The 12,543-nt window shown below is 37.5% G+C and overlaps 1 protein-coding gene across 1 annotated transcript; it reads right to left on the minus strand.

Moving 5' to 3' along the window:
• Positions 1-2,969: 2,969 nt before the first annotated feature.
• Positions 2,970-12,121, minus strand: LOC125261671 (sialoadhesin-like). The gene is made up of 6 exons (XM_048180229.1): positions 11,823-12,121; positions 11,427-11,489; positions 10,957-11,295; positions 5,736-5,987; positions 5,145-5,480; positions 2,970-3,184 (listed from the first exon to the last, which is right to left on the minus strand). The coding sequence occupies exons 2-6, from the start codon at positions 11,479-11,481 to the stop codon at positions 2,970-2,972; spliced, it is 1,197 nt and encodes a 398-aa protein (XP_048036186.1). The 5' UTR covers positions 11,482-11,489; positions 11,823-12,121.
• Between the last annotated feature and the right edge of the window lie 422 nt (positions 12,122-12,543).

A 12,543-nucleotide genomic window follows, 5' to 3' on the forward strand; every position in this document is an offset into this window, starting at 1 on the left:
AAAGCTAAGAGAAGTGCACCAGCGAGGATGGCCTGTCCACAAGAAACAGCTCGACAAAGATCTGAGGAGTTACTGGCCCTTCAAAGACATGATAAGAATCTGTGACGGACTGATAATGACAAATTCATCATCCCAAGAGGTATGCGGCCAGTAATACTGGAAAGACTACATGCTAGCTCATCAAAGAGTACAACGAACCAAGGAACATGCGAGGAGAGACTTGTACTGGCCAGGTGTGTCTGTAGAGATCCAGAACATGGTTGAAAGATGTACAGTGTGCCAGCAGCTAATGCCAAAGAACCAAAAAGAGCCATTGAAACCCCATGAACTGCCAGAGCTTCCATGGTACAAGTTGGGTGTGGATATATTCAAGCTCAAAGGTCGGTCATTTCTCTTTACTGTTGATCAGTCGTTAGGGTGGAAACATCACAGGGTTGGAAGTCCGGCAATGGTGACAGAACAAAGGCCGGAGACACGTTCCTTCAACATTGTGACGGATTCTGGTCAACATACAGAAGGAACAGCAGACACTTGTGTGCAAGCAAAGAACAAGCTCTACCAGATGTTGTGGAGGAAGTTGAAGAGATGATACAGAGCGGTCAATCCAGGAGGACAATGTGCAAGATCAAACTGTGGTGGATGAAAACACTGAGCAAGGATATTGTACTAGGAGTGAGAGGCTTGTGAAAAAGCCAATTAGATTCAGTGATTTTGAAATGGGCTAAGAAGAAGAAGAAGAAGAAGAAGAAAAAGGGAAGTTTAAGAAAATAAATTATGTTTGTGTTCTGAGTGTTTTTTGTTGAAAGATACATAACAAACATGTAAACAGGTGCTGTTTATTATTCCAGTTGTTTTGAACTGTATAATAATTGAGTGGTCATACTTTTACTTTTTTTATTACATGTTGGTGAATCAGTATTTTTCTTTTCCTGCATTTTCTCTTAGATGTAATAAAAAGGGGGGAATGTAGTATATGCGGGTACATATAGGCTATTAAAGTAACTTTGTCTGTGATTATTGATGCTATTACATAAAAGTCCCACTAGAGAGCAGTATTAGAAAGTTTAAGGAGGCAAGTTGTTACATCCTGTGTGTGTTTGTGTGTGTGTGTGTAATACTGACAATCAATTAAGATCATAATAAAAGAGCTGATTATAAATCTAAATCCATCCATATATAAACAGAAAAACAGTCCCATAAATGTGTAGGTGAAATCAAGATGAGAGGGAAATGGGAACATGACCTGTGCTGGACTCAAATCCAGTTCTCCAGCATTGATAAACCACACGATCTTTACTTGCATGAGCTGTAGATCACATCCTCAGATCTGGGGAGAAATTATACAAATATGTTAATGTGGCATTTAAGAAAGTCCCACCAGCAGGTGAGCTCTGATTCATCATTGATCATGTTTTATTGGGGTTCAGATGAATGAAAGGTTTCTCACCTGTTGGCTTCAGATGGATGATGCGTCTCAATGGTCTGACAGTCGTTCTCTTCAGTCTTCTTCATGTCTTTGTTCTTGAAGTGATGGACACTGGCATACTGAACCTCTCCAACATCTCCAGAGTCTGTTTCTGCTTGTTTTCTCCCGGAGCGTTCGGGTTTCTTTGCTTTAATGTTGGCATACAGATCATCCCTCTGATTGGCTGATACGAGTGAATACAGTGCAGTGTCATTGGTCAGAGCCGTTTCTGCTGATCTGTCAGAGCGATCCTCCTGCAGTTTATCACAGAAAATATCACAGAAATATAACAACAGATCAATCATTCAGAAATGCATGTGACTGTGAGTTACTTGTATGTTGTTCTCCAGATTGTCTTCATGTCAAATATTTGTCAAGCAGCAGTACATGATCTTGTCAGTCTTGTATTTTCTAGTTAAATATAATATCCATGTCATTGTAGATTCAGATATGAATCACTAAACTTGCCTGATTTTGTCTGATAACTTCAGCTCCACCATCTCTCCTCTTCTTCCTGGAGAAAAAATTTTTTTGTTAGAAAGTACTGAAAAGTTTCATTTATTGTAAGAAATATTTCATATAACTGATAGTGGTTTAAGTTCAACAAATTTTGCAAAAGAATTTGATTCAGGAGCTGCTCAACATTCACTCACTTTATGAACATAATGAAGATGATGATGAACATAATGATGAAGATCAATCCTCCACATCCCGCCATGATCCCAGAAACTGTGTGCAGAGCAGCTCTCTGAACCCCTGAAACAAGATGATCATGGAGATCATGTCACACGTGAGACAGATGAACCTGAAAGAGTGTCTGTTTATAGAAAATACCTTTAACAGTGAGAGAAACAGACGCTGATCTCTGAGATCCATATTTATTCTGAGCCTCACAGTAGAAGCGTCCACTGAAACTGGAGTTAAAGCTGGAGATGCTGAAACTCTGTCCAGATCCAACAGCTGAGGTTTCATCCTCCTTAAACCAGCTGAAGTTCAGAGCAGGAGGGTTTGAATCACTGCTGCAGTTCAGAGTCACTGAATCTCCTGACACTATTTCACCAGACGGACTGATGGACACTGAGACGCTCTTTGGAGGATCTACATGAAATATATATAAAACACTAAAATAATTATTTTATTAATGCCATGACCTTCCATAATCATTATTATCAATTACTGTATCTGAAATCAAAAGTGATGAAAAAGGAGCAAATCTACATCTGAACTGGTGCAAAGTCAATAAAACAATTTTATATTTACAGATTTATCAACCCTAATGAAAAAGATCACTAAACACTGATTCATGCTTTCAATTAATTTTGCGCATTAATAAATTAATAAGAATAAATCATGTCTAAACAAAAATGTAATGCAGTCTGTATGATTGGGCCTGAAATGATCAAACAAATCTGAACTAAATTCTGAATAATCTGTGAAATATTTCATTAATATTAATGAATCAGTTTGTACTCACATTCAACTTTAAGATAAACAGGTGGAGAGATCAGATGATCATTATTTCACACTGATAGTTTCCTTCATCAGAACGACTGACTGACTGCAGATGAAGCTGATTCACTTCCTCAATTCCTTCAGTGAATCTCTGTGTGTTTCTGAACCAGATGAATGTTGTTTGTTCAGTCAGAGAGCAGCTGCTTTTACATGTCAGAGTGACTGAATCTCCCTCTTTCACTCTCTGCTGTGTCTCCACCTGCAGGTCTGACACAACAACAACAACAACAACAACAACAACTGATTGACTGTCATCATCACAACATCAGGGCAGTATTCCAGAAAGCAGGTTATCCAACATATCCGGGTAAGTTTACTCAGAGTAAATGGATAACCTCAGCTTTCAGTTCCAGAAAGGTCACTTTCAGGGTAAGTAACCATAAATAACTTACTCTCTGAACAAAACCTGCTCTGGAGCAGCTCGTGTTTCAGCGTTAGTTTCTTTCAGAGGTGTTCAGCGCATGATGATCATAGATGTGCATTCATAAAAACTTATACAGCCATATTACCTTTGAAAGCACAGACTGTTTTTTTTAGGTCAATTCATCTATTTTTTAATTTATATATTTAGCATCAAACAAACAATATAATTATTTTTCACAGTAATAAAAAACTGATTCATGAAAGATTAAAATTAAAAGATAAGATTAAAAAATATGTAAAAAACACCCAGTAGGTGGCGATATGCCCTAAGAATGTAAATTGCCATTAAACAAAAGAAGAAGAAAGAAGTTCTATGGAACACTCAAAACCACTGGAAGGCAAGCCTGCAAGCTTTAGCAAAAAAGTGTAACGGCTAAAGCTAACGCTCTGACCCCGGCGGTACACAGGGAACGAGACCAGAGGCTGTTTTTGAATGGATGTCAGTGGATGAGAGGCTTCACTATGCTGAATAAACAGCTTTTGTGGGGAAATAGCTAATCATTTAATTAATCGACAGCCTGTTTGCCAATCTTCATCATGTTTTACACTAAACTATACTTTCGTTGGGAACTATATGCAGATTTTAGCTTGATAAAAATGTATTTTTTTAAGAGAAGGCAGACTAGGGAATGTTGCGACTACATGATAGGCTGAGAGGAGCCACACGTGATTAAGTTAGCCGTTACGCTTTCTCCAATGGTAAGAGATACAGACCCTCTTATCTCCCCATTATATACAATCTCTGGGAAAACTTCTTCTTTTAGAGTCCATTTCCATGGTGACTCCTGGATTCGCTCTAGGTTGAGAATGTCTTCATATGGTCACCGTTATCTCTGAGTTTCATACTCTGCACTGAAAAAATATTTTCATTCATCCAATTAAAAAAAAAAATTAGGTTAATGGTTCACATCTATATTTTTTAACTGTTACGGTGTAGGTTGTTGCAGAGACGAAGCTTACACAGACTTCTACAAAATAGGATTATTTATTAAACGACGGAGAAGGAACACAACTAAAACACACTTTACTAACAATAAAAAGGGAGTGAGTCCATTATAAAGGGTGTGCAGATGATGAAGTCCAGGTGCAGGTGATCAGTGATGATGGGGAGATGAAGAGGAAGTGAGTGCAGGTGTGGAAACAAGGAGGATGATGGGAAATGGAGTCCAGGACAGAAGGGAACTGTGACAATAACTTGAACCAATGAAAATTAATAACTTGCTCTAAACAATATTTTCTATGCCTTTGAAAACTATTTTCTAAAACCTGGCTCAAAGTATATTTTTCTTGTTGAAGAAAGTCAATTAATTTAAATTCTGGTTTTGATCTAAACAAAAAGATATAGATTTAATCAAAACAAAAATTATAATTTAAGAAATAATATGAATTTATTTTTTTATTGCCTCAAGTTATAAAATATAGATGTGAACCATTAACTTTTTTTTTTTTATTATGTGGATGAATGAAAACATTTTTTCAGTGCGGGTTGGCTGAACTTACTCCAGACCTCGAGTATCAAGGTTTGTTAAACAACGAGAGTTCAGGGTTTATGTGACGATAAGTTAAACTTGCTTTCTGGAAAACCCCCATCATCATGTGATAATACTGAAATAATAACATTAAAACACTAAACTCAAGCACTTCAGACAGCAGTTATAATAAACAGCTTGATGTTTCTGAGGAACAGATGATAGTTTATTCAAAAGTTAATAAAAATGTTTCTACTTCTTGGAGTTCACTTTACCTGTGACATCAAGCCAAGCTCCAGGAATCACTGTCCGTCTATTATTATAATAATCTGTAAATCTGCAGTAATAGACGTGTTTATCAGCTTCTGTTACATTCGTCAAAGTGATGCTGTGAGTGTCTTTATATTCACTGTGACACTGAACTCTTCCTCTCTTCTCTGGATCTGAACACAGATCAGGTGATTCTCCAACAGGTTTGGTCCAGAAAGCTTTTATGAGTTTATAACTCTGAGTATATGTTAAAGTACAGGATATTTTCACTGTTGATCCCTTTAATGCACAAACATATGAAGGGCTGTAATTCACTCCCTGATCCCACAGACCATCAACCGCTGAAACACAGAAATGAGGAAAATAATTAAAGAGAGATTTCAGTTGGTGTCTAGAACGGATGTGCCTGAAGCCGAATACTATGTTCGGAAAGGAAATGATGTACTCTACGGAGCACCTAAAGGGACATGGTGATGGAAAAAAAATATGACATGGGAGGAAAAAAATATATTTCAATGCTTTTGTGTTCTCTCGCAATTATATAGTGTGAAATATTTAATTATTTAATTAATATTAATGAATCAGTTTGTACTCACATTCAACATAAAGATAAACAGCAGGAGAGATCAGTTGATCATTTCCTCTTACAGCACAACTGTAGTATCCAGTATCATAATGACTGACTGACTGCAGATGAAGCTGATTCTCTTTCACAATTCCTTCAGTGAATCTCTGTGTGTTTCTGTACCAGATGAATGTTGTTTGTTCAGTCAGAGAGCAGCTGCTTTTACATGTCAGAGTGACTGAATCTCCCTCTTTCACTCTCTGCTGTGTCTCCACCTGCAGGTCTGACACAACAACAACAACAACATCTGATTCACTGTCAGTTTAGAGAGTTCACAAATTAAAATCAGTCATTTTTATCATTATTTATGAGTTTTTTTCTAAAGCTGCAAATCTTTTTTTTTTTTTTTTTCAAAACACAAAAGGAGAAAATTGAAAAAAAAGAAAAAAACATCCTGCTCGTAGACATCCAGTCGGTTGTTTTTGCAAAATAAACTTCATCAGGGTGATCAGGACGTGTGATAGTCAGGGATTATTCTGGGATAACAACCGGCTGGATCTACATTATTTCACAGATACTTGCCACATTAGTAAATAATTAGACACAAAATATTGATTTAAGTTGAAATATTTTATCACTTCATTAAACACAAAGCTTCTGTGAAGAAAAACTTAATAGCATCAGCTTTGAGCCGAGACCAACAAACAAGATCAAACAGGATGGACATTTGAAGATAATGTACAGTCATATCACTTATTACACAGCTTTACACCACATTAATAATGATGGAGACATGAAATATTGATTTGAAAAGAAACTTTTAAAATCATAACTAACTTAAATTTCATCATTATTTCTGATTATTATCTTATAATCCATTACAGTGAACAAACAATCATTCTAGAAACAACAAAATCACTTCAACAATATTACCGTAGGTCTACTATTACAGTGTTGCTATTGACGACGGACATTATCGGGGAATAGAGACAGAGCGACACGCATCATAATCTGAAAACCACGCCCACCTGGGGAAACAATCCAACCGTCTCCATTGATTTGTATTGCGTGAGGCTGCCTGCTTGTCATTGACTTATAACAAAAAACAGAACAAAGTCTAAAGGCTGCTGTGTGAAGGTGTGCAGCAAACAAGCTAAAAAACCCAGAACCAAAAACCCACACGTTTTTAGAAGCTGTCGACCCAAAAAACGAGCGTTTAAGGACACAAAAGTGGATACAGGCGATTGAGACAGAGCGTGACATGTTATATTACACTGAGAACTACGCCCACTGGAGGGGAACGTAATAAACGACAGGAAATATAATATATAAAACTGACATTTGGATATTTGACTTATCAGTGACTAAATGTTTACTGCACACGTGGGCTTACTGAGGCATACTGAGTGTCAGGATCCCAAAATTTACCCATTCTTCCTGCTGATGCTTCACTTCTTATTGCCTTAACCACTTTTGTCTCCATAAAGGCTGGCTTTTACGGTTCGGTAGCTTATGAAAACTTAGTTCTGGGTTTTTTAGCTTGTTTGCTGCACACTTTGTCACACAGCAGTTTTTATTGACGTTCAAAAACAAAAGCGCGAGGACGCAAAAGCTGCAGTAGATCTCATCTTTTCAATGAGAATGGTTTAATTTGTAATTATTCTGAGTTCTTAGTAAAGCATGGAATTCCTGTTACTCCAAAAGAATTTGTGATTGTGGCAGATGCAGTGCCACAAGGAGTTCTTATGTTTTTTAAAGGGATTTCTTTTTCATCCTTTTGTGACTCGGTGGATATATGTAAAACATTTGTAGGTAAACAGTGCCTTTATTCATATAAATCAAAAAACAATAAGAGAATTAGAGTCTTGTTTCAGGAGGAATGTGTTTCTATTCCATATGTAATTTCTTACTGGAATGGACTTGTAAGTGACATTCCCTGGAAAAAAGTTTGGACATTACCTCACAAGTATCTGATAACAAAATAAGAGAAATAACCTTAAGTTAATTCATAGGTTTTACCCAGATAAGTGTTCTCTCAGAAGACTTAAGAATGATATTAATACCCTCTGTTCTTTTTGTTTAGAGAAACCTGAAACTAACCTACATTTATTTTGGAATTGCTCTCACACACTGACATTTTGGTGTGACTTTATTAAATGTTATGTGAATCCAAATTTCAAATTTACATATAGAAATGTAATTTTTGGCTTTCATGAATGTGAAAAGAAAAATAAAGTGCAAAGTGCAAACCTCTTTTTTTAAGATTTAAACATGAGATGAAAATGTATTTTGACTCTATTGAATTCTCTAAAAACCTGAAGGCTTTGAGAACAGTGGCTGTGTTTAAGGACTTGGCACTTAATCTGGCCTGAAAGACTGCTGGACTCTGGCTTATTGTTTTATTGTTATGTGACTGTTACAACAGAGACACGGAGACTGAAGTAAAAGCAATCCAGTTAAGTTTATTTCACAAGTTGATGAGCACAGGGTGATAGCAAGCAGATATAGAGTTCTTGAGAGATGAATGGAATGTAATAGTGATGGGTCGTTCGTGAACGAGCCGGCTCTAAGAGCCGGCTCTTTTACGTGAACGTCGGGAGCCGACTCACATATCTGAAGAGCCGACTCTATTTTTTAAAAATAAAGCCTATAGAAATTCAATCATTATGTAATGAATGATTTTAATTTTATTTAAAACAATAGACTAATAATTCAAAGAACACCACAAAAAAAAATATAATTATATAAGCCTAGGCGCACACACTAGTGATGGGCATTCCGGCTCTTTCGTGAGCTGGCTCGTTTGAAGAGCCGGCTCGTTTCGTGAGCCGGCTCTTTAAATAATAAACTATGATTTTGACTATGATAGGTGTGAAAACAGTTCTAATTAAATTATTAAATGAAATCATACTCGCAATGTCTCACAATTTCACAAATTGTTTTCACACCTATCATAGTCCAAGTCATAGTTAAAACATTTATTATTTAAAGAGCTGGCTCTTTTCAGTGAGCTGAGTCAAACGAGCCGGCTCACAAAAAAGAGCCGGAATGCCCACCACTAGAATGTAATACTGTCCTTTTAAACTTGCAGATGCTGGATGAGAGATGCAATGGAGGGAGACGATGGAGACACTCACACACACAGGTAGGTTTGCACACGGGGAGACCGGGAGACGAAGGAGATGAAGGAGATCGCTGGAGCAGGTAAGTAAGTCGTTTGGGAGTCCTTAAGGTAAGCATACATATGTTGTAGTGCGAACGAGACCGGACAGTGAGTGTGTGTGAGTGTGGTGGCTTTATGGTGCTGGTGATTGCAGAGTTAATGACGTGCAGGTGGCGGTGATTAGAAGGCTGGTGATTGAGTGCGTGGGTACTGCAGTGAGGTGGAACCTGACGTGTCTGTGACAGTGACAATGATGATAATTGTTGTTAGTGTTTTTTTTTCCCTTTTCTTTGAAGCATTTAATAATAAAAAAAACATTTGATTTGCGACTACCATAGAGTGTTTGCGACATGCCGAATTTGAGTTGCTGTGTTGAGTTAGATTCAGCGCGACGCTTTGGAGGATGGACTTGTAGATCAGGGGTATGTTTGCAGTGATTAAACACTTCAATTTCATTCTGTAACTCACATAAAATTATGTTTTGCTGGTAATGTAGCACTGTTCTGTATACTGATTTTTGTAATGTTTTAAATAAATTATTGTGACTATTGTACATTTAAAAAAAAAAAAAAAAAAAAAAAAAACTGCAGTAGATCAGATTACCCGGAAGTCTCCGTAACTGGCAGATTTAAGGAAACTTAAGCTGCATTCACGTCATCTCGTATTTACCGGAATCTTGAAATGACAACACGTGACGTTATATTCGGAGCTGTTCACGTCCTTTTGGTCCTTGGACTGGGAATTATGCGTTTCCATGGCACCACTATCAACGCCTAATAAATCAATCAACAGTGGTCAGGTGGTACAGCGGCCACGTGGTACATGTGGGAGCTTTCAGAAAACTCCCAGCTTACAAGCTGTAATTACGAGCTCTACGAGGACGTGAACGCTCTTTACAAGCTAGAATCTCGTAACTACAGGAATTACGAGGCAGCGTGAACGCACCTTTACCGTCGTTTGGCAAATAAATAAATTACAGACAGTTACATACGCATTACCAATCATGTAGGCTTTATGGTACACCTCAAACAAGGGATTTAATAATATTTTTTTTTAATGTTAATATTAGTTGCCGAGTCCACAAATGTCTTGGGTATGCAGAGCATTCGCAGCTTATATGGACCGCATGCCACTGCTATTGTGGTTATATGAAATATTCACAGGCAGATTTGCTTTATGTGTTTCCCCGGCGTCGAAATCAGGCACATAAAAATGTCAGGAAACACGATTCCTGGCTGCATGTCAATATCCATGGATTAGGTTTCTTTGACATGTTATAAGAAACACTTTCGAGTCCAACCTTTAGTGTAATTGTTTGTTTTAATCACATTTTCGCAGTTTTCCCTATTAAATCCAGTCATGCAGCAGGTTCTTTTGCCACTCAGTCCAGCTGAGCGTGTTCCGGTGGGAAAGTGACATCAATGCATACTGACAACGGAATGTTGCAACTGACCAATCACAATTAAGCATTTCAGAGTCTAATCAATGACAATAATATATGGCTCTAAGATAATACAAGTCACTTGTTCAGTTAAACAGTAAAATGAGATGTGAATGATTTAACTTCCTCAAGATTTAAAAAGAATACGAAAACATCAAAACACTCGTATGAAACTCGTGCGTATATTCAAGTGTTCTGAAGGCAAACGACAATCTCTGATGAGAAAGAAACCAGTGCAGTTTATTATTGAGTACAAATCTTGATCTTTCATGTTTGAGTGTTTGAGAACAGCAGTTCACCCTGACCGACGTGAAGATTTGTGCTAAATACGACATTACATTGTGGTTTGTTACTTTGTTTCTCGATTAAACTCTATTGCACACCTTCACAACACTTGAATATCAGTGTCAAATATCAGTCAAAAGTCACATGATTTTAAGACAATTCTGCACTTTTTAAAAAAGCTTGAAGAAGGAGTCTGCTGTCATTATATGAACAAGAACAATCAGGACATTTTATAAAATATCTCCTTTTGTGTTCCAACAAATAAAGAAGGTCATTAGTCAGATTCAGTAACATAAGAAAGTGTTTGATGTGTGTGTGTTTGTGTGTTTCTGTGGTCTATTTCTGAGAGTTCACTAGTTTTACCTGTGACGTCAAGCTGAACTCCAGGAATCCCCGTCCATTTTCCACCATCAATGTTTGTAGTAAATCTGCAGTAGTAGACGTGTTTATCAGCTTCTCTTACATTCGTCAAAGTGATGCTGGAAGTGTCTTTATATTTACTCTGACACCGAACTCTTCCTCTCTTCTCCTGATCTGAACACACATCAGGTGATTCTCCAGGAGTGTTGGTCCAGAAGACTGTTTTGATCACATGACCACGAGGATATGTTAAAGTACAGGATATTTTCACTGTTGATCCCTTTAATGCACAAACATATGAAGGGCTGTAATTCACTCCCCAATCCTGCTGACCATCAACACCTGAAACACAGAAATTAGGAAAATAATTAAACAGACTTTCAGCAACAAACACTGATGTCAGTTTGTAAGTGTGAAGATCTCAATCATCTTTTGTTCAAATATCTGTATAGTGAGTGAAACTGAAGACTCACCCGCAGTCATGATCACTACGATCAGAGGAAGAGACTTTATGAGAGACGACACCATAGTGACTTCTGCAATCAGAAAACTGACGATTATCACATTATGAGCCTCATCTCTATACAACATCACAAACTCTATTTGACAGATAAAGCACATGATGATTTCAGAATAATTCACGGCTCATTGAAGGCTTGAGGTGAACTGATGATATTTCTCATGTCAGGCCTCGTGTGTCTAAAGAGCTTCACACAATATTTACACATGAATCTACAACAGATATCGAGCTTCTGGAGATCAAATCACTTCATCAAATCAACATTCACCTAAAACAGTTTGATAAATATCAGTCGTAGCCCTACTGAATTATTTTAACTCATAAACAATAATGGTAAAAATGTTCTTACCGCTCTGCAGTGTCAATGTGTCAGTGTCGATGCACAAATGACAAAATCATCAGCACACTTTATAAAGTGCATCTAAAAATGTTGGTCTTCCTCTTCCTGTTGATGTGTGACCTCATCTCAACTACACAAGAACAACTGGAGAAGAGAGTTAATGTCTCCAGATGTCAAACACAAGCTTTATCTCTGTAGAGCTCACTATTGTTAAATCTTTGTGAGAGAATATGTGAAAGATGTTTGCTTTGAGAAAGAACAGTTAAAGATGTTCATCATGTCTGCAGGAGCGATTGAGCAGCATCAGAGGTCAAGCTTTACAGCTCATAGTTTCACTTCCTGACACAAACTCTGTTTAACACACGAAGCGATGGGTGACTCACACATATGACCACAGTCTTAACCATCAGCATTGTGTTTAAGTGGGTCAGTGCCAGTTTCTGACAAAAGCACAAGCACTCGGACACCAGACCGACAACAGATACAGGAAAAATAGTATTAATGGTCTAAAGCATGACCAGCAGATCTATTTAATTAGGTTGACCATAGTTTTCAAAAAAGAGAGTGTGCAGAGTGCTGTGCCAAAGCATATTCATGGAAAGTTGACTTGAAGGAAAAAGTGTGGTAGGAAAAGGTTTACAAGTGAAAGGAATGACCACAGGCTTGAGAAGATTGTCAGGCGAAGCCGATTTAAGGTCTTAGGAGAGCTTCAAAAGGAGTGGACTGAAGC

Source organism: Megalobrama amblycephala, unplaced genomic scaffold, assembly GCF_018812025.1.
Source record: "Megalobrama amblycephala isolate DHTTF-2021 unplaced genomic scaffold, ASM1881202v1 scaffold458, whole genome shotgun sequence".
NCBI classification, from domain to species: Eukaryota; Metazoa; Chordata; class Actinopteri; order Cypriniformes; family Xenocyprididae; genus Megalobrama; species Megalobrama amblycephala.

Excerpts from the sequence above, each read along its gene's own strand:
- LOC125261671 (XM_048180229.1), bottom strand. The coding sequence starts at position 11,481 with ATGGTGTCGTCTCTCATAAAGTCTCTTCCTCTGATCGTAGTGATCATG. Across the intron at positions 11,296-11,426 it reads CGTAGTGATCATGACTGCGG|GTGTTGATGGTCAGCAGGAT; the intron begins GTGAGTCTTCAG and ends TCTGTGTTTCAG. Across the intron at positions 5,481-5,735 it reads TGTTTATCTTTATGTTGAAT|CGGTTGATGGTCTGTGGGAT; the intron begins GTGAGTACAAAC and ends TCTGTGTTTCAG.